Source organism: Aegilops tauschii, chromosome 3, assembly GCF_002575655.3.
Source record: "Aegilops tauschii subsp. strangulata cultivar AL8/78 chromosome 3, Aet v6.0, whole genome shotgun sequence".
Lineage (NCBI taxonomy): Eukaryota > Viridiplantae > Streptophyta > Magnoliopsida > Poales > Poaceae > Aegilops > Aegilops tauschii.
The window spans coordinates 175231615-175253936 of NC_053037.3; the positions used below are offsets into that span (position 1 = coordinate 175231615).

General features: G+C 43.6%; 3 protein-coding genes across 3 annotated transcripts; 1 reads left to right on the forward strand and 2 right to left on the reverse strand.

Annotated features, from left to right (window-relative positions):
• Positions 1 to 7772: 7772 nt before the first annotated feature.
• LOC109739293 (uncharacterized) lies at positions 7773 to 8631 on the reverse strand. Its single transcript, XM_020298373.2, has 2 exons — positions 7873 to 8631; positions 7773 to 7781 (listed from the first exon to the last, which is right to left on the reverse strand). Exons 1-2 carry the CDS (start codon positions 8629 to 8631, stop codon positions 7773 to 7775), a joined length of 768 nt encoding a protein of 255 aa, XP_020153962.2.
• A 3210-nt stretch (positions 8632 to 11841) lies between these two features.
• On the forward strand, positions 11842 to 15689 carry LOC109739294 (uncharacterized). The gene is made up of 5 exons (XM_020298374.4): positions 11842 to 12294; positions 14724 to 14864; positions 14983 to 15102; positions 15198 to 15293; positions 15392 to 15689. Exons 1-5 carry the CDS (start codon positions 12070 to 12072, stop codon positions 15512 to 15514), a joined length of 705 nt encoding a protein of 234 aa, XP_020153963.1. The 5' UTR covers positions 11842 to 12069; the 3' UTR covers positions 15515 to 15689.
• A 684-nt stretch (positions 15690 to 16373) lies between these two features.
• Positions 16374 to 21908, reverse strand: LOC109739296 (uncharacterized). Its single transcript, XM_020298375.4, has 7 exons — positions 21573 to 21908; positions 20719 to 20861; positions 19777 to 20048; positions 19318 to 19472; positions 18941 to 19203; positions 17409 to 17471; positions 16374 to 17053 (listed from the first exon to the last, which is right to left on the reverse strand). The coding sequence occupies exons 1-7, from the start codon at positions 21847 to 21849 to the stop codon at positions 16796 to 16798; spliced, it is 1431 nt and encodes a 476-aa protein (XP_020153964.1). The 5' UTR covers positions 21850 to 21908; the 3' UTR covers positions 16374 to 16795.
• Positions 21909 to 22322: the final 414 nt, after the last annotated feature.

Below are 22322 nucleotides of genomic sequence, written 5' to 3' on the forward strand. Positions count from 1 at the left end.
AACAACGAACCTTCGCAACGGTGCACAGTTAGGGGGAACACTTTCTTGAAATTATTATAAGGGATCATCTTACTTACTACCGTTGATCTAAGCAAATAAGATGTAAAACATGATAAACATCACATGCAATCAAATAGTGACATGATATGGCCAATATCATTTTGCTCCTTTTGATCTCCATCTTCGGGGCGCCATGATCATCTTCGTCACCGGCATGACACCATGATCTCCATCATCGTGTCTTCATGAAGTTGTCACGCCAACGATTACTTCTACTTCTATGGCTAACGTGTTTAGCAATAAAGTAAAGTAATTTACATGGCGTTATTCAATGACACGCAGGTCATACAAAAAATAAAGACAACTCCTATGGCTCCTGCCGGTTGTCATACTCATCGACATGCAAGTCGTGATTCCTATTACAAGAACATGATCAATCTCATACATCACATATATTTCATTCATCACATCCTTTTGGCCATATCACATCATAAGGCATATGCTGCAAAAACAAGTTAGACGTCCTCTAATTGTTGTTGCATGTTTTTACGTGGCTTCTATAGGTTTCTAGCAAGAACATTTCTTACCTACGTAAAACCACAACGTGATATGCCAATTTCTATTTACCCTTCATAAGGACCCTTTTCATCGAATCCGTTCCGACTAAAGTGGGAGAGACAGACACCCGCTAGCCACCTTATGCAACTAGTGCATGTCAGTCGGTGGAACCTGTCTCACGTAAGCGTACGTGTAAGGTCGGTCCGGGCCGCTTCATCCCACGATGCCGACGAAACAAGATAAGACTAGTAGTGGCAAGAAAATTGACAACATCTACGCCCACAACAAGTTTGTGTTCTACTCGTGCATAGAAACTACACATAAACCTGGCTCTGATACCACTGTTGGGGATCGTAGCAGAAATTTAAAATTTTCTACGCATCACCAAGATCAATCTATGGAGTCATCTAGCAACGAGAGAGAGAGAGGAGTGCATCTACATACCCTTGTAGATCGCGAGCGGAAGCGTTCAAGTGAACGGGGTTGATGGAGTCGTACTCGTCGTGATCCAAATCACCGATGACCGAGCGCCGAACGAACGGCACCTCCGCGTTCAACACACGTACGGTTGGGGAAGACGTCTCCTCCTTCTTGATCCAGCAAGGGGGAAGGAGAGGTTGATGGAGATCCAGCAGCACGACGGCGTGGTGGTGGACGTAGCGGGGATCTCGGCAGGGCTTCGCCAAGCTCAGCGAGAGGGAGAGGTGTCACGGGAGGGAGAGGGAGGCGCCAGGGGCTGTGGTGCGGCTGCCCTCCCTCCCCTCCACTATATATAGGGGCCCTGGGGGGCGCCGGCCCCTGGGAGATCCAATCTCCAGGGGGGCGGCGGCCAAGGGGGGTGGCTTGCCCCCCAAGCCAAGTGGGGCGCCCCCCACCCCTAGGGTTTCCAACCCTAGGCGCAGGGGGAGGCCCAAGGGGGGGGCGCACCAGCCCACTAGGGGCTGGTTCCTTCCCACTTCAGCCCATCGGGCCCTCCGGGATAGGTGGCCCGACCCGGTGGACCCCCGGGACCCTTCCGGTGGTCCCGGTACAATACCGGTGACCCCCGAAACTTTCCCGGTGGCCGAAACTGCACTTCCTATATATATTTCTTCACCTCTGGACCATTCCGGAACTCCTCGTGACGTCCGGGATCTCATCCGGGACTCCGAACAACTTTCGTATTTCCGCATACTAATATCTACAACCCTAGCGTCACCGAACCTTAAGTGTGTAGACCCTACGGGTTCGGGAGACATGCAGACATGACCGAGACGACTCTCCGGTCAATAACCAACAGCGGGATCTGGATACCCATGTTGGCTCCCACACGTTCCACGATGATCTCATCGGATGAACCACGATGTCGAGGATTCAATCAATCCCGTATACAATTCCCTTTGTCAATCGGTACGTTACTTGCCCGAGATTCGATCGTCGGTATCCCAATACCATGTTCAATCTCGTTACAGGCAAGTCACTTTACTCGTACCGTAATGCATGATCCCGTGACCAACCACTTGGTCACTTTGAGCTCATTATGATGATGCATTACCGAGTGGGCCCAGAGATACCTCTCCGTCATACGGAGTGACAAATCCCAGTCTCGATCCGTGTCAACCCAACAGACACTTTCAGAGATACCTGTAGTGTACCTTTATAGTCACCCAGTTACGTTGTGACGTTTGGTACACCCAAAGCACTCCTACGGCATCCGGGAGTTACACGATCTCATGGTCTAAGGAAATGATACTTGACATTGGAAAAGCTCTAGCAAACGAAATACACGATCTTTGTGCTATGCTTAGGATTGGGTCTTGTCCATCACATCATTCTCCTAATGATGTGATCCCGTTATCAATGACATCCAATGTCCATAGTCAGGAAACCATGACTATCTGTTGATCAACGAGCTAGTCAACTAGAGGCTCACTAGGGACATGTTGTGGTCTATGTATTCACACATGTATTACGATTTCCGGATAACACAATTATAGCATGAACAATAGACAATTATCATGAACAAGGAAATATAATAATAACCATTTTATTATTGCCTCTAGGGCATATTTCCAACATGATTTTGGCAAGGGGGTACAATAGTGATCTAGGAGTAGATCACTGGACAGCGGTCAAAATTATCCTTAGTGGAATAAGGATATGTTTCTCGATTATGGAGGTGACAAAAGGTTCGTCGTAAAAGGGTTACGTCGATACAAGTTTTGGCACTGATCCAGATGACTCTAAGTCTTCATCTGGATACATATTGAAAGTGGGAGCAATTAGCTAAAGTAGCTCCGTGCAGAGCATTGTAGACATAGAAATTTGCAAAATACATACGGATCTGAATATGGCAGACCCGTTGTCTAAATTTCTCTCACAAGCAAAACATGATCACACCTTAGTACTCTTTGGGTGTTAATCACATAGCGATGTGAACTAGATTATTGACTCTAGTAAACCTTTTGGGTGTTGGTCACATGACGATGTGAACTATGGGTGTTAATCCCATGGTGATGTGAACTATTGATGTTAAATCACATGGCGATGTGATCTAGATTATTGACTCTAGTGCAAGTGGGAGACTGAAGGAAATATGCCCTAGAGGCAATAATAAAGTTATTATTTATTTCCTTATTTCATGATAAATGTTTATTATTCATGCTAGAATTGTATTAACCGGAAACATAATACTTGTGTGAATACATAGACAAACAGAGTGTCACTAGTATGCCTCTACTTGACTAGCTCGTTGATCAAAGATGGTTATGTTTCCTAGCCATAGACATGAGTTGTCATTTGATTAACGGGATCACATCATTAGGAGAATGATGTGATTGACTTGACCATTCCGTTAGCTTAGCACTTGATCGTTTAGTATTCTGCTATTGCTTTCTTCATGACTTATACATGTTCCTATGACTATGAGATTATGCAACTCCCGTTTACCGGAGGAACACTTTGTGTGCTACCAAACGTCACAACGTAACTGGGTGATTATAAAGGTGCTCTACAGGTGTCTCCAAAGGTACTTGTTGGGTTGGCGTATTTCGAGATTAGGATTTGTCACTCCGATTATCGGAGAGGTATCTCTGGGCCCACTCAGTAATGCACATCACTATAAGCCTTGCAAGCATTGTAACTAATGAGTTAGTTGCGGGATGATGTATTACGGAACGAGTAAAAAGACTTGCCGGTAACGAGATTGAACTAGGTATTGAGATACCGACGATCGAATCTCGGGCAAGTAACATAGCGATGACAAAGGGAACAACGTATGTTGTTATGCGGTTTAACCGATAAAGATCTTCGTAGAATATGTGGGAGCCAATATGAGCATCCAGGTTCCGCTATTGGTTATTGACCGGAGACGTGTCTCGATCATGTCTACATTGTTCTCAAACCCGTAGGGTCCGCACGCTTAAAGTTCGATGACGGTTATATTATGAGTTTATGTGTTTTGATGTATCGAAGGTAGTTCGGAGTCCCGGATGAGATTGGGGACATGACGAGGAGTCTCGAAATGGTCGATACGTAAAGATCGATATATTGGACGACTATATTCGGACATCGGAAAGGTTCCGATTGATTCCGGTATTTTTTGGAGTACCAGAGAGTTACGGGAATTCGCCAGGGAGTATATGGGCCTTATTGGGCTTTAGGGAAAAGAGAGAGGAGAGGCTGGGCGCCCCCCCCCCAAGGCCTAGTCCGAATTGGACTAGGGGGAGGGGCTGCGCCCCCTCCTTCCTTCTCTTCTCTCTCCCCTTTCCTTGACTCCTACTCCTACTACTTGAAAGGGAGGGAATCCTACTCCCGGTGGGAGTAGGACTCCTCCTAGAGCGCGCCATAGAGAGGGCCGGCCCTCCCCCTCCTCCACTCCTTTATATACGGGGAGGGGGGCGCCCTTTGGAGACACAACAATTGATCATTGATCTTTTAGCCGTGTGCGGTGCCCCTCTCCACCATAATCCACCTCGATAATATCGTAAGGGTGCTTAGGCGAAGCTCTGCGTCGGTAGAACATCATCATCGTCACCACGCCGTCGTGCTGACGGAACTCTCCCTCAAAACTCTGCTGGATCGAAGTTCGAGGGACGTCATCGAGCTGAACATGTGCTGAACTCGGAGGTGCCGTGTGTTCGGTACTTGGATCGGTCGGATCGTGAAGACGTACGACTACATCAACCGCGTTGTCATAATGTTCCGCTTTCGGTCTACAAGGGTACGTGGACAACACTCTCCCCTCTCGTTGCTATGCATCACCATGATCTTGCGTGTGCGTAGGAATTTTTTTGAAATTACTACGTTCCCCAACACTTTCAGGGGCGCATGTGGCAGGAGGACAGTGTCGACCCGTCCACGTTCATCATCGACCTCATGTCCACCAGCGATGGACATGGCGCAGACTCCGACGAGTATAAGTAGGGCATGGGAGGCGGCGGGGCCTCGCGTTCCAAGTGGGCAGGTCCCTCTCCCATGTTCTACTGTTCCTCAACGGCGACCACACCTTCGCATCGCTAGTCTTATCCCGGTCACTCATGGAGATGGCAGATGGAGGACGTGGTCGTCGAAAGGGAACAAGGACTTGGACGACGAGCGCTATCGTACGCTAGGCTTAAGTCCGGTCTTTTTTGAATGAAATATGTTCAAAATATAATGAATTCACTCCAGTTTGTATGAAAATCATCCGGCTTGCATGTAATTTGCCTGTTTTTATTAAAATATGGTTTGAAATGTATGTGGATATCTTTGGATGATCAACATCCGCATCAATGTCCATGGATTGGTCTCCCTCATTTCACGGATGAATGCGATGTTCGGTTTGCGGGTCGGTCGTTGAAGATGTCGTTACAATAGCAAATCCTAACACACATACCCAATGACGTGTGCAACTAACTAGGCCGACTTTTGGAAAAAAACTAACTAGGCCGACTCATATAGCTAGTTACCGATGCGTACAATATTCCATTTTTGGAAAGGTTCTAACTCTCGCTTTCTCGGTATTAGGAAGCTTCCAGAAGGTTGTTGTTAGATTTTTTTTTCTCTATCGGTTTTGGCAGGGTTTTTTCTTTTCTTTTCAAAAACTTTCTAAAACTCAAAATATTTTCTAATAATTTTAAAAATGTTCATAAAATATAATAAATATTCAGTATTCCAAAAAAATGTAAGAAATTTAAATAAGTAATTACATACTTTTTGTAGAAGATGTCACTTTAAAAATAATTAAATATTCATGTTTTATCTAGACCAAGATAATAGACAAATTGAAACCTAGTAAAAGAAAGAAGAAAAATAACTAGAGGAATATATTGCTACAGAGTGAGTGCTCGATGGGCTGGCCCGCTCAAGAGGTACCTATTTTTTAATGGTGCCCAAGAGGTATCTCTTTTTTTTTTGAGGATTTCCCAAGAGGTACCTATGCGAAAGGTCGACTACTTGACATAGATAGCATCTGTAAATGCTAGATATCATCTTTTTGAGCAACTGCTAGATATCGCCTAATGCGAAACAGAACAAAGGCTAGCTCAAACGAGCATTCTAATGGCCAAGTCCAACAAAAAGTGTGTGAGGAGTTTGCGGCCGAATTTAGAACTACAGTGTGGATTTGTTTTATAAACCTTTCGCCTGGTTTTCGAAAGGTTTCACACATTTTTTTTGTTGTGTATTTCTTTACTCATTTTTATTTTTTACTTTTATTTATTTATATTTACATATTTTTTCTATTATCAAATACATGCCAACTTAGCTTGAATATACCTCGAACATATTTTTATACAGGTTAAACATTTTTCAAATTCTGGCTTAAAATTTATTCGAATACATGTTGCAAATTTGTGAAATGCACATAAAATAGTGTTAGTTCCTAGTAAAAAAAATTAAACTTACGCTCAACATTTTTTTAATACCATGACCACTGACAGTTTTCTCAACTGCTTATGAAGATTTTTCAAATGACATTACATTTTTTCTATGTGTTATGATGTTTTTAAAACAATTGCGCGAACAATTTTTACATTTCATGAACATGTTTTTAAATGCACGAGAAATTTTGAGTTTCAATAAATAAAGTTTTTGAATATATGAATATTTTTTACCATATACGGACTTCTTTTTGGACATTTTCATGAACATTCTAAAGAAATGTCATGAACATATTTTTAAACATGTGAACTTTTTATTCAATGGTATGAACATTCTTTAAAATTGCACGAACAAATTTTTATGTTTCATGAAATTTTTCTAGTTCATGGTAGAAGTTTTTAAAAATTTATGACATGTAAGTTTTGAGATATATCTATAATAGGAGTATTTAGAAATATAAAGAATAGTAAAAATTAAAACATAACATATGAAACAAACAATCAAACAAAGCACAACATGTGCTTCTGCGTCCTGAAGAGGGAAAAACACAATTGTGCTTACCCAAATTGTTTTTTTAGAAAGCACAAGTGTGCTTTCGGGTTCTGGTTTTTTTGGTTTCTTTTTTTTCTTCTGTTTTTCGGCTTTTTCGTTTTCATATTTTTTTCATCTTTGTTGGTTTTCAGTTTTATTCCCTGTTTTTCTCAGTTTTGTTTTGGTTTATTCTTTTCGTTTTGTGAAAAAATATATTCATCGTAATCTGTTAACATGGGATTTAGTTTTGATGATCTCGACGCGAGAAATCCAATAGTGAAAACGATTCGTGATTTGAAAGCATGATTCAAGAGATAAAGCAATTAAAAAACGAATTTACAGAAACAAAAAAACATCCAGTTGCGGCAAATAATGCACATGCAGTGCACCACTTGCCAAGACCAGAAAATGTGAGAGTTACCTCTTACAAGAGTAACAAAGGGTACCTCTTAATTAGTGATTTCGTAGGACATCTCTTTTACAATAGCCTAGGCAAAGGATTTGCTTCCTTCCCTTTGTACTTGTGTGTGCTCAAAATCTAGAGGTCTGACAGACGATGGGCTGAGAGTGTTTCAGTTGGCCGATCATTCCATCGTCAACCAAATCAGACTTGGCCTAGGACAGACATTCGCTCAAATAAGAAAGACTGGGCTGAAGGCCTCGCGCAGCGCGCCCAAGTGGCCCTGTCGAGGGAGAGGACGCGCCGAATACCCCATGCCAGCACTTTGTTTTTTTTTTTGTTTTCTTTTGTCTAAAAAAAAGCACTTTGTATTTTATTTTTTTGAGGGGAAGACTTAAGCTTTATTAAAAGTTCACAGCTCCATCTACTGTAATCTCCGAGCTTATACACTCTGGAGGTACATGAAGCCAAGTCTTACAAAGAAAATTCTTACAACCTTCCCTTGCTAGGATATGTGCGACTTTATTCGCAGCCCGACGCACCCAAGCAATTCTAAAACCACTAAACGTAGAGAGTAGCGTCTTCAACTCTTCTACTATTTGCTCATTGCCGTATAGATCCTTCTGTTCACTCGAGATCTTCCAGACGGCTACCTGTGAGTCTCTCTCAAGGATCACCCTCTGGATGTTTAGTTCTTGGGCAAGGATAACAGCTCGTCGGCACACTAGTAATTCCACCGTCTCCGCATCAGCAGCAAGAGGGGAAAAATGGCACGCTCCCGCAATGAACTCACCATGGTTGTTCCTGAGAACAGCTCCTCCTCCTCCTGATCCTTGGTGTTTGCCCAGCGCCCCATCAGAATTCACTTTAACCCAACCATCGTCAGGTTTGCTCCACTTATCCGGTCCCCTTTCTACTGCCTGTTTGATCACCGTGTCCTTGCTCGACATCCACTCTTCCGCTAGGTACAGTACTCGTTGAACGATCAGCTGTGGATCTTCCATTTGGTGAGTGCCCCTTGCCTTATTACGTGCTAACCATAGCTCGTACCAGCTCCTCAAGACCATCTCCCTTTCTTCATTCCCCGTCCTACTCAGCCAGTCCAACACCCAAGCTCTCATTCCGCTGTAGGCCACAATCCCTTCAGGCAGTCCTGCTAAGGGGGTGGCCACCGTGTCGCCAAGCAGCTTCCAGTAATGGCGTGAGTGGGGGCAGCGCCAGAATCTGTGGATGATGGTCTCCTCCCTGCCACACGCGGCGTAGAAGATTCCGGGCTTGATTTTCCGTCGGTGAAGCTCCATACCAACCGTCACACCGTTAGATAGCATGCGCCATGCATGTATTTTTATCTTATTCTACAAGTCTGCAGCCCACAACTCATTCCAACTTTTATGATCAGCCACAGATGAGGATCCCAACGCCTGCTCCCTTTTTGTTGCCTTGAGCGACATACCAAGATGATATGCTGAGCGGACTGTAAAATGACCACTCTTTGTGAAGTTCCAAGCCCTGTAGTCCTCTTTCCCCTGACCTCCTATGACAATATTTTTAATATCTGCGACGTCCCCTTCAGAGAACACACGGTGCAGTTTGTCGACATCCCACTCAGAAGACTGGACCTTTAGGAAGTCTGCCACCTTGGTTAAGTTTGGGACGAACACAACACCCAGTGGTGTCATGCTCCCTGCCCTGGGGATCCAATTACTGTTATGTACATTGATTGTAGAGCCGTCTCCCACTCTCCACACCAATCCTTGTGCTAACAGATCCCTCCCATGCATTAGACTTCTCCAGGTGAAAGAGCAACCTTGTGGACAGGGGGCTGACATTATATCCATGTCCTGAAAATATCTAGCTTTTAACACACGGGCGCATTATGAATTTGGCACCATAATGATCCGCCACACCTGCTTTGCTAGAAGAGCTTGGTTGAAAATCTCAAAAGTTTCTGAACCCCATTCCACCTTCCCTTTTTCTCGTACACATTTTATCCCACGCCACCCAGTGGACTTTGCGTTCCCCATCGGCTGCTCCCCACCAGAATTTCGAAGAGATAGATTTCAGGTTCCGGCACATCTTCTTGGAGAGCTAGAAGCAACTCATTGGGTATGTCGGTGTTGCTTGCAGTCCCGACTTCACCAACACTTCCCTCGCAGCCTTTGACAAACCTTGTCCTTTCCACCCAGTAACTTTTGCTTTTGATGATTCTTTCATGTGCTTAAAAGACCCATCCTTAGCTCTTCCCACCATCATGGGTAGCCCCAAATAACGTTCGTTGAGGGCCTCTGATTCAACCCCCAATGCGTGTTTCAGCTCCCCTTTGCTTTCCTCCCTACACCCTTTGCCAAAGAAGATAGACGACTTTTGCATATTCACCTTCTGACCGGATGCCTCTCCATATACCTGAAGGATGGATCTAAGCCTTGTCATATTAGCGTGTGAGGCTTCTAGAAAAACAATGCTATCATCGGCGAAGAGAAGATGTGTGATACTCGGTCCCATCCTGCCAAAAGAGACCCCCTGAATCTCCTTCTCCTGTTGCGCTCGCTTGAGTAGCGCTGAGAAGCCTTCTACACAGAAGAGAAAGAGATACGGAGACAACGGATCCCCCTGCCGAAGCCCCCTCGTAGGGAGAAAGCCTTATGATAAATCACCATTCAGCTTCACAGAGAATCTTGCGGAGGTGACACATCTCATAACCATGGCCGTCCATGTATGAGAAAAGCCTAGCTGCTCCATAACTCTTTCCAGAAAAATCCACTCCACTCGATCATAAGCCTTCATCATGTCAAGTTTAACGGCACACAAAGGCTTTTTCCTTTTTCCTTCATCATGTCATGTTTTACGCAGCCAACACTTTGTTAGAACCTTTCTGGGAGCATCAACAGTTTTTTTCAAGAGTATTTCTGGCCCAACTACACTCGGAGCACTTGCTATCAAAGAAGCCATGGACCTTTGTGATGATCTCTATATTCAGCGGATTCGCTGCTTGCGATTGCATGGTGGTGGTTAATGCTGTAGAGCAAGGAAGTTTTGCGAGCTACGGAGCAATCATCCATGAGATCGTTGACCATTCGTCAGTTTTTACATTTACTCTAATATAGTTCATGTACTTAAATTTTAAAACTCACAATGTAACGAAGAATGCTTTATCTTTAGAGGCTGTCCGTCAGTTTTGATTAGATCAGCCCGATGATCTTTTTTCGTCCATATAAATATTATGACAATTTAATAAAAGCTTCACCAGAATGTAAAAAAAACATTTTGCTTGGCGAATCAGTCGCTTTTTCGGAGAGCCTTCTCCTCCGCGGGTGCAGCTGGGCAGCTAGCGCCAGGTCCCCGTCGCCCGACGGCAGCCACCAGCACGCAGCAACAAACGACAATATTCGTGCTTACATACGGTGGGATGTCAGCACCAAACGAAATTAGTATAGTTCAACTTTTGCCAACAAACCAGTCCTACGTATACCTGATGCAAAATCGAATTTACTCACTCAGTTTGATCAGATTGCACGATTCGTAATCAAACTCCCATTATCAGTGGTCAACGTTTTGTGTCTTACTCCACCTTCTCGAAAAATGTCTCCTTCCTCCTTCCGCGGGCGCCGACGCCGATCTGCCCCACCTCCGATGGCCTTTGGGCTGTGGAGGTGCAGTGGATCTCGGCGCCACGCCGGTGGGAGGAACCCGTTCTCGTTTTTTGTTAGGCTCAATGTTTTGGTTGGGGATGTGTGGCAGTGACGACATCCCTCACTAGAAACAATGACTCCCACGTTCTATCCACATCCTGATGATACAAGTAGCGTCATCGAAGGATGTTTGGAGGCGTGTCTCTGTCGGATCTTGCGGAATTTGGTCGGTGTTGATCTTCGGTAGATCTATTTGGATTCAATTCTTCTTCATCTTCGTTCGTCTGGTTACAGGTTTGATCTTTCCGATCTACTACTCTTTTCAACGTCGATGGTTGCTGCTCTGGTGTGCTGGTCTTTTGGGCCTTAACACAATGACTACCCGACTGTCTATAGTAACAAGGTTTGCCCGACTCCGGTAAGGAAGGGGCGCCTTCTGCTCGCTCCAGTGCTGGTAGTCATCGCTAAGTGGTTCATGAATCTGGTTCTAATTTACCTCTAGTGTTCTCTATACTGCCATAATAGATTAAAAAAAAAGGTCTCAGTATCAGTGTACTCCTATTTGTAGCTTTATTAATCAGCCAGCCCGCGTGAGGTTTTGCAAGATTCTTTCCGGGGCAGCAAGCGTCCAAAGGCAGACAAGTCTGGTACTACCATGCTGGTAATTGCTCCTGCTTTTTCAGTACTTTTTTTAGGACCTCAGTACTAGTATTACTAATTACTTTTAGAAATTATTAGTAGTCCTACTCCTACTGTTTTCAGAAAGGACCAAGTTACTGCGGCCTGGGACTGGGTGGATCCCCAATTAATTTCCCAACCAGCCTCCTTCAAACCTCCATAATGGTTAATAATGAGGCGGCACACCAATATTCTGCCCACTGCTGCACATGGCCATCCTCGTGCTGGCTGCGCCCTCTCTTCCCCCCCTGCCTCCCACCTTCCTACAGCTAGCCACACTATATCTCATCTCCCCGTCGCGGACTACCTACTCGGCTGGCGGCCATACCTCTAGTTTATACCCCGGATCCCCTTACTTTGCGCGCGCTAGTAGTAGTACGCCGCCTGCCGCCATCTCCCGGCCTCGTCCGTTAGACTAGTCGCCGGCGCCATATGGAGGACTACGGCGGCGTGGCGAGCCTGGTGGCGTCCGGGGTGGTGTTCTGGTCGACGGCGTTCCTGCTGCTGCGGGCGCTGCTCCCCAAGCGCTCCTACGACTTCTGCAACCGCGCGGTCTCCACCATGCACGCCGTCACCGGCGTCGCCCTCGGCTGCCTCTCCGTGCAGGACTGGGCCTCCCCCGTCTCCCCCGTCGCCTCACCCTCCTCGCCGCGCCAGGTACGCACGCCACGCGCATTATTCGCTGCCTGCTTAACTAATTTTCTGTTGCTGGTTGTTAGCGCCGTCCTCCTACTCGTCGAGTATATGATTGATTAGTTAGCTCAATACGCCGCTTAGTAAAAAAAAATGCTGTTCGGGCTGAGAATGTTGACGGATTAGCGATGTCTGTGGTGTGTAAATTTAAATTCAAAGGAAACTTCGATGTTTAGCAACACCACAAACCGTTGACGCCACAGTACACTACTACTTCGACGACTAAGTCAATAACAAGGTGGAGAAGCAAAAATTCTACTCTCTCCGTTCCGTAATATAAGACCGTTTTTTACACTAAGTAGTTAAAAGTAGCGCTCGCTGACTCTCTCTGGTTCAAACACTTTCTCATTCGAAAGTGATATACACAAGGTTATGGTCTGCATTTATTTTTCGGGACAAAGTTATGTCATCATGAATTTTTCAGATCAGGTCTAGGTCTTAGGGCATCTCCAATGCTGTATCTTATACCGGACTATCTATCCATCCATGGACATGGATACAGGAGTCGATCATTTGCAGGAATTATAGGGCACGTCGGTCTGGATGTTTGTGGGAAGTATAGGAAACAGTGTTGGTGATGCCCTAGCATCCTTCGGACACCCTATCATGAAAAAAATTCCTTTGAACCATATCATGAAAGATAAACAAATATATAAACCATTTAGTACTCATATAGGAGTATATCTAAATATTAGGCCCACCATTTGGTGAAAACTTTATCACTCGTTGTGCATACTTCTAGGGCATGTCCTCCATTCTTTTCAGTTTACATTGTGCATTATAGTATCTTTTTTACTCCCTCCGTTTTTACTCATATAGGAGTAGTTTTTACGTTGTGTGTACTAGACGCTTAATTAGGTCCTGAGTTTTACTCCGTCCACACACGTATAGGAGGTTACTCTCCGAATCTCTGAAATCCAGAGACACGAGGACAAGGTCAGGACCGCGCACTGCATCTGCATGCAAAAGTTAATTCACAGAGTAAATGCCATGCATGTGTCAGACTTAATTACTCTATCCACTGAAATTTGAACGTGTAGTCATAGTCATGAAGTACGTGCAGATAAATATAAAAAATGGAAATGCTATATCTTGCTGAGGCTGCTGACAATGCATCAGTGCTTAGATGAGGTGCTAAGCACATTAAATAGTTTAGTAGGTGCTTAGCTTACGGTAGTTAAGGGCATCTTCAACCGTTGTAAGATAGGTGTTGGTAAATTTGCCACCTACTCCCTCCGTTCCTAAATACTTGTCTTTCTAGGCATTTCAACAAGTGACTACATACGGAGTAAAATGAGTGAATCTACACTCTAAAATATGTCTACATGCATCCGTATGTGATAGTCATTTGAAATGCCTAGAAAGACAAGTATTTAGGAACGGAGGGAGTAGGACATAGTGATGATGTGTGTATGTAGATTAACCAACAACTTTTGCACAAGCTCCAAGGTGTTATAGAGAGCAATCACATTTATTTTCTCATCATCTATTGGATAGCTTACATACAACCTATTGGAGTAGTTGTATGATAGCTTGTTGGTTGATGACATGGACATTTTACCAACAAGACTAACATACAACCTGCTGGAGATGCCCTAAGCTTGCTGCATTTAATGATTTAGCAACTAAAGCTCTTCATGTATTGATGGGCTTCCTCCATTTAAATGTTTTGTCTAGGTTCACGCGCCTAGCATTGTTTCTTTCTGGGATCACCACGCCCATCTCTCTCCTCTTAAATAACTTGCCATATTAGTTTTTTTTTACCTACATGAAAGGCTTAGCACATGTATAAAGTGGAGCATCGGGAAGAGCCTGACCTTTGCTGGAAAAGGGATGGCAAACAAATTTAGTTGCAACGCAAGATGAAACTATGACAGTTTATGCTCGTGTTTGCTCAAAATTTCCTTCGTGTTGTTCTTTTAACATGTCATCCTTAAACAACTAAAACTGTCATCAAAACGTTTGCTAATGTCACATTCTCACAGCGAACGTTCGCAAGATAATAGGGTTCTAGAAGCAACTATGCTAAAAATACTCCCTCCGTTTTCAAATATTTGTTTTTTAAAGATTTCAACAAGTGATTACATACAAAGCAAAATAAATAAATCTACATTTTAAAATATGTCTATATACATCCGTATGTTGTAGTCCATTTAAAATGTTTAGAAAGACAAATATTTAGAAACGGAGGGAGTAGATGTAAACAATGCTCCTCCCCCGCATCACAGCTAGCCCATGCACATGCGGCCGGTACAATTACAACCACGACCGTATACGTACCCCGTCCAACGAACAGAACACTCGAGTAAAATTTTCATTTCTGCTGCTCGTCAATGAGAAATAGAATTCCTGTGAGTAGTGCTTGATCGATTAATAAGTGCGGTAATTGTCAGATGAGGGCGCTGGCGGTGACGCTGTCGTACATGATCTACGACGGGGCTTGCTGCCACCTGAGCGGCGACGCGCGGCTGGACAACGCCCTGCACCACCTCATCAGCATCGTCGGCCTCGCCGCCGGCCTCGCCTACCAGAGGGTACCACCTTGAGTATTTCTTCTTATTATTATTTCTCTATCTTCTAGCCGAGTATCCGGTGTATACCCGTGGGTGGCCAATGAACAGCGCGGTTGATCTTGGGGTACGTGGCGTGCAGTGTGGGACGGAGCTGGTGGCGTGCCTGCTCGTCACGGAGATCTCCAGCCCGCTGCTGCACCTCAGGGAGATGCTCAAGGAGCTCGGCGTAAAGGACACAGACCTCAACCTCCTCGTCGACGTACGTATTGATCCTGTTCCCCCTCCCTCTTCCCTCTCTCTCTGGCGGTGAAGTAATTACGTGTACTACTTTCTGGCCCATGCATGGGTACGTAGATCCTGTTCGCGGTGACCTTCTCGGTGGCAAGGATGGTTTGTGGGACGTACGTCACCTACCGCACTGTGACGGCTGACAACCCCATCCTCATCAAGGTACGTCGTACGTCGTACAACCTTCCAATCCGGCCCAACCATTTCCATTTCTTGATGCATATGTACTTATTTCCATTTACTAATTCAATTATCTAAAGACGATGGCGACGAGCTTGCTGCTGGTGAGCGCCTACTGGTTCTTGAGGATCCTCAGGATGGTCAGGCACAAGATTGGGAAGAAGAGGCTGGCGTCCAAAGCCGCCGGCAAGGGATCTATGTGATGCCACAAGTGGTGTCTCGCCGCAATTATTGTTGAAAATGCACATCATGTACTAGTAGTACGTACTATCTAGCACATTAATCGTGTGGTGGGTAAAGGATGATGTCCCAAGCATGAGATGCATGTATTCTGGCAATTTTCATTTTATTAATGTGCATGAACTGTTGATGTCACAAGCATGAGCTGTTTCGCTGATTGACTGACAGTAGAAAAACTCAGATCTTCTATGCTTACATCTTCTAGTTATTAGGCTCATCAAGGATTCAAGGCTGACGAACAAGATACACAAAACCCGTGAACCGAAACACCAATATATAGACGGGACGGAACCGGATCCTCTAACATTAAGAAGGAATGTTAGAGAAGCTACAATGCCCTAACTTTCCTTCTTCAATCCTTGTGATTAAGGCTAAAATGACTTAAATTAGTTTGCAAATTACATATCTACTGTATACATTTATAATAATTACATACAAACAAACTGGTGAAATAAAATTAATTTTAGATTATTTATATCTACAATAAACAACCTGCTAATAGTCCCTAACTTTTCTTCATTTTACACTAGGCTAGCACTGTAGCACCGTGACTTTCCTTCTCCAAGTTAGAGGATCCGATTCCAGAGGGGACACCATGATGAAGCTGGAGCCCTTCGCTACCACTGCTCTTCATAACTATGAACATGGCCTTCAACTTTTCAAACAGCACTGGTTGCTTCGCTAACAGCAACACTAGCAGGTTCAGTAAGGAAGCACAGTCCCTCTGATTAGTTTACCAAGCACCATGATGGTTCATACATATGACTGCGAGCCACAGGTTTTAGGAGCCGGTCAAGAGTTAAAAATACCGGGACAAAGCTGTTTGAAGATTGAAACATTTAGTTTGGCATGCAAATCATTTCATACTAGTAATAAGCAGCACCTGGGGCCTGGCCCCTGGCACATGCGCGCAAATACACAATTGGACATGATTCTTCTGTTTGCCCAGTCCTATTCATTTCTAAGCTTCTAATTTCTGCTTCTGCTGCAGTACCTCTTTCGATTTACGTCTTGTCGCTTACTCTGCCATACATGCCCGGAGGAACAAGTTTAAGCACATCATTTTTGGTCGCGTCGCTGTCTAGGTGCTTGGGTTGCTCCTATACAACCTTCCTCAGAAAGTCAGAATTCAGCTGAAACCTTCAACAGACCCGTGAGACGAAACAGTAGTAACTTGTTAAAAATCTGGATCTACATGTTAGCGCCAGAAACCAACGATGCTCTAGGAGACCATGGGAGGAAACTCAGGAATGAGGATGCTGCCGAGACTTGTGTAGAACTTCCTTCAGCACCACGGCAATGCGTTCGGCCATGTGGTGCTCCATGAACCTCTCCTTCACCCTGGCATAGCCCTTGTTTCCCATGGAGACCCTCTGCTCAACATGGCTCGCAAGCCTTACCATGTTCTTGGCGAGAGGCGTGACACCCTCCTTTCCAGCAGGGTGCAGAAGGCCAGTTGAACCATCCAAGACGATTTCAGTGGTCCCGCCAGCAGCCGTGCCCTGATATTGCAGTGCCATTAAAACTGAGTCAATGAATTGGATTATGGAAGCATCAAGCACTCTACAGAAAATGCAGGCTAAGAAACAGTGGATGGAGGGGACCCAAGAGGTGTAGGATTGTAGGAACTTGAATTTCCAACAGTAAACCCAGCCTCATGACTGTCAACAATAACTCCAGATTCAGAGAAATACTGGCCCATCCAGCCATTGCAGTAAAGGTTGATTGCCTGGCGGATAGACTGATGGCATAACTCACATGTGCACATGCATCCGTATCTAGACAAATCTAAGACAACTAATTTGGGACGAAGGGAGTATTTGTGAACCGAGGGAGTAGTAGAGAGAAGAATATTACCAGCACTGGCAACTTGAACGCCATTGCTTCTATCGTTATCCTTCCAAAACATTCTCCACGGGCCTGTGCAGAAAGAACATATTACTGATTGTGTTTAGCAGAAACATGTCTTCCGAATAACCTTTTTCATACTGGCTGTATAGATCTGATATACCCCGAAGTAACAAGTTTATACAACATTAGAAAGAAATCAGACAAAATCAACAGACTTTAGCCCTGTCCCGCTGATATACCCTAAAGTAACTAAACAAAGTGGTTAAAGTAGAGAAGCAAGCAAGCAAACAAACAAACAAACTACAGTTAGCAATCCTCATTGTACCCAGCATGCTCAAAAATGATGCACTCTGATATGAGGTGGCGTGTGTCAGTTTCTGGTTAGAGTTGTGGAAATGTATCACTACCTCCGTCCCTAAATAGATGGCATATAATTTCAGTCAAAAAGTCAATGCTTCCTAAGTTTGACTATGTATATATAGAAAAATATGAAGATAAACAATTCCAAATCAATATCAATATATCCATCATTAGATCTATTTTCATAATCTATTTATTCAATACTATAGTTGTTGATATTTTCTTCTATATATTTGGTCAAACTTAGAGAGAATTCACTTTTTGACTGAACTTATACGCCATCTATTTGAGGACAGAGGGAGTATTCTAGAATAAATGGAATGTTTCGACAAGCAGAGTGAGGTCTAGTGAAAATCAGTCTACCAAATCATCAATTTATTGGATTAACAGAACGCTATCATGGAAAATGTTAGCACTCAAGTGTGGAAAAGCTTTATCACTCATGAACAAATCTTTCTCAACTATAGCCACATTGAATGTAATGTTTTCTCTACCGTAACCTAAGTACTAGTACCCTGGAAGTGACGACCATTTAATTATTATTTTCACGAATACACAAGATTGTGTACAATTTCATTGATAGGTAGAGAGTGAAACTCGCAAAACCACGTACACATTCTTAGCAGCATAATAAGTAATAAACTAATAACCAACATGGGTCAACATTACTGATAGGTTTGACTACTAACACTGATAGATGGTAAGCTATGCCTACAAGCAAGGCTATTACAGAACAACTTTAAAGAAAAAATAAAGGAGAAGTTTGTTTAAATGATACTCTCACATAAGGAATGTCCAATCACATTTCTTTGCACTATGTGCGTGGACCCTGGGTAATGCAACTTCTCTATGTAAAAACTGGTTAAGCAACGTAAGCATGCTCCGAGAATAAACATAGGTTGCATAAATATTGTCCACACAAATAATGTGGATGGACTAGATTAAAGAACCTCATTGACTGATCCCCCGGACCCTAAAAAATTAGCATGGATGGAGTCAACCTATAAGAGTTTGTGGTTCCCAGATTAAAATAAATGCTTATGAGAGGTATTTCAATACTCTGCCCAAGTGGGAAAAATGCAAACAACGTTGTAAACATACATAGTGCATACAGTTCCATCGTAGCATACCATTGAAATGGGGACACAAGAGAAAAATATATCCATACTATGACTCACCTGAGAGTTTTGGACAAGCACATCAATTGCAGCCAAATAAGGTGCCACTGCCAACGTTTTGTTTATAAAGTGAACACGGTCATGGATCCCATTCTTCGCCACAAATTCACGTAACTGTGTCTCAAACTTCGTCTGAGCACTCATATCACTTCCGACAACTACAGCATGTACTTTAGGCACTTTTAACTTCTGATGTTGGATGAGTTGCAGGCTCTGATGAAATGCTTGAAGAAATAAGTCTTGTCCTTTTCCCCGTGAAACACCTGGATTACAAGATATTTATCAAGGACAATAGCATATAAGAGCATAAATCGGAGAGAATGATTGGTCCAACAAATATATAGTTTGGAAGTATGACTTTGGCAAACAAAACATACTGTTTATTATAGCAAATAGGAGATCTTCACTCCTAACTCCAAGGAACTCGCGTATATGTTCACGTAGGACTCTTCTTGCGACATTATCTTCGGCAACTTCTGTTAACTCTTTACTATTCCCGAGGTGAACAGCATAAGTTTGTGGCATCTGTATACTTTATGCACAAGAACATTAGAAGTATATAGTACGAAGTAGGAATAAAGAAGCTAAAAGCATGCAACAAACAAAATGATCATTGTCTACAATATTCCATTGTGGAGTAAAAGCTCATACATAGGCATATAGCACAAGAAAAACATTTTAGCTAGTAAAATTTGGAACTAAGTCACCACATACACAAGGGCCAGAGAGATAAATATCCACTGGACTAGTAATACACATCAAACGCAAGAGTCCAACAGCACAAATGGTAGCATGGTACTCATAATGTAATGTACACAGAAGAAAGCTGCACATACTTTAGACGGTCATGAGTCCTGGTCTTCCAATATTCAACTGTTATATGAGAATCGATCATGGCTCCAGCAACCAAAGGAAGATGTTTCACATACTCAAGCTTAAAGTAATGTCCTCGCATTTCATGGATCCACCACAAAATCTTCGGAAGGACTTGAGGAACATTATCTTTTAGAACAGCATCGAGCCACTTGCCAGCAACAGCGGTGTTCAAGATAACCAGGTCAGCCTTAAGAGCAGTCTCAATTGCCTCCTGTCCCCTAGCAGGTAAAACCTGTGAAGCGACCATGTAAGTCAATGTGACTTCCTCTAAAATTATAAATTAGTTCCCTAGCATAAGTAAAATATTGCATTACAGTAGATTAAGTTCTTAATTTGGACATGCTTTATTGTCTTCAACTATGACTTATTCCATGACACTTCGAAATAGCAGTTTAGTACAATTACAATCACGCCGAATAAGATGAAACATGAACTTCATCACTTTCATATTTTGGATATGCTTTTTTCTACAACCTCGGGTATGGTGCTTCAACAATAATTTATTCCATGACACTTTGATATAGAAATTCACTACTATCATGCCAAACAAGATGAAACATGAACTTTTGATCATGTGAAACATAGACGTGACAGAGATGGGAGGTGAGACGAGCTTTGCTAAAAAAGGTTATATCCATGTAAAAGTTGCGACAGTGGAACAGGCCATACAAACCTTTCATCTTTAACCAGTGATAATTTTTTCAAACATTTCTTGGTCATATAAAAGTAATATATGTAAACTCATCACAAGAATTATGTTCATATCTAACACATTTATATATTTTACAACACATTGTGATATTGCTTCCTGGAGACCTGGACATCGTAGAATGTACAAATCATCCGGAGTTTGTGACGGTGAGGTGTGATTTGCGAAAACAAATGTGGAACTCAGACCATACCTGCACTCCATGGTTCAACATCTTATGCTCCAAGCTATATGAAACATCATTTGTTCCTTCGGGTCGCTGGTTTGTTATCCACACCACTTGACAACCAACCTGCCGCAGAAGAAATGCCAACTCCATCAGTAATAACGGTCCACCTGCACAAAACAGAAGTATCTCCAATAACACTGGTTTATAAACAAAATAATGGCAATACCACAACAATTTAGAGATCTCTGCCGATGAAATGCGGCAAATCTCATAAAGACTCGAAGGCCCCACTCTTCAAACGTATGAGCAACTAGACCAGAGTGAAATATTCAGCAACATTCGTTTATAGTCTGTGATGTTCTTTTTTTCAGGGATCTTGAGTTAGCCTTGAACATTCCAAGTAAGAATTTCACTAACCTATCTTAATTTCTCTGTTTATTACCTGGAAATATACATAATTCCTAGTATCCCGAATCGCTGGGGTACCGCAGTGAACTAAATTCTTGTACAAATCTCGCGATGGCATCATGGTACAGCATTTGCTCAAACTAACACGGAAGGGAAAAGTGAAGCACAGTTTCCGTCATTCAGCAGTGGAATGGAATAGTTCGATTCTGGGTTTGATTACTGGTACAAACAAGTTCAAAGCGGATCCTAAGCTTCATCGGGACAAGCGCATAAACCATCCCATCGAATGCTGTTCGGAAAAGGCGAAACAAGTTGTGTTGACTTGGTCCTCTCAGCATGTTTCAAGGGAAGCAAGAGATCGTTTTCGAACTAAGTATAATCTCCGAAACCCACCTTAATCCATTTTATATAGTTGCCAGCCTTCATTTTTCTTGGATATTCAACACTAAATGAAATGTGCGATTAGTTACCGGAGAGGGAGAGTTCGTGGGAGACAAGCAGCACGAGCTTGGACTTCATGAACCCGAGGGGGCTCGAGGCAGCACCGCCAGCTCGGGCGGTAGCGACGTCGACAGGATCCCCTCGGGTATCGCATGGGCCGACAGGGGCGCCGCGGAGGAGATAACCGGCGGTGAAGGCGGAGGCAGCCACGGCGACGAGGAGCAGGAGGAGGAGGCGGGTACGGTGGTGGGCAGGGCCGCGGCCGCCGGCGGCCGACGCCGCCGCGGATGGAGGAGGTTTTGCCATCGCCGCCAGGAGAGAACGGGGCGGCGGCGAGATTAGATTGAACGAACGGTCTGGATTTGGCGATCGGTCTTTAACAGTATTTTGAGAAATTGGGATTCTGGTGTAGTGGTATTTTTGCCGGGCATCCAAACGTTTTGACATCGCCACATTTTGTGCAACAAGATAATAATGTGCAATAACAGTACAAAACTTAAATATACAACTATTCTGTAAAGCAAGTTGCATAAAAGATGTGTCCAGCAAACAATGATTGCGGCAAACTAAAAAATATAATAAAACTATAGCACAAGACGCTTCAAATAAAACTCATATCATGTGATGAATAAAAATATAGCTCCGAATAATCATATCGATGAATCGTGGACGAAAGAGAGGATGCCATCCAGGGCATCCCAGGCTTAGACGATTGGATCTTCCTTGAAAATTAGCTTGGGTGCCTTGGACATCCCCAAGCTTAGGGTCTTGTTGTTGGG

Coding starts and splice junctions, on each gene's coding strand:
- LOC109739293 (XM_020298373.2), bottom strand. CDS start 8,631: ATGGAGCTTCACCGACGGAAAATCAAGCCCGGAATCTTCTACGCCGCG.
- LOC109739296 (XM_020298375.4), bottom strand. CDS start 21,849: ATGGCAAAACCTCCTCCATCCGCGGCGGCGTCGGCCGCCGGCGGCCGC. Junction 20,862..21,572: donor CCACGAACTCTCCCTCTCCG/GTAACTAATCGC, acceptor TGTTTTGTGCAG/GTGGACCGTTATTACTGATG. Junction 17,054..17,408: donor CGTTCAAGTTGCCAGTGCTG/GTAATATTCTTC, acceptor CTGCAATATCAG/GGCACGGCTGCTGGCGGGAC.
- LOC109739294 (XM_020298374.4), top strand. CDS start 12,070: ATGGAGGACTACGGCGGCGTGGCGAGCCTGGTGGCGTCCGGGGTGGTG. Junction 12,295..14,723: donor CACCCTCCTCGCCGCGCCAG/GTACGCACGCCA, acceptor GGTAATTGTCAG/ATGAGGGCGCTGGCGGTGAC. Junction 15,294..15,391: donor ACAACCCCATCCTCATCAAG/GTACGTCGTACG, acceptor AATTATCTAAAG/ACGATGGCGACGAGCTTGCT.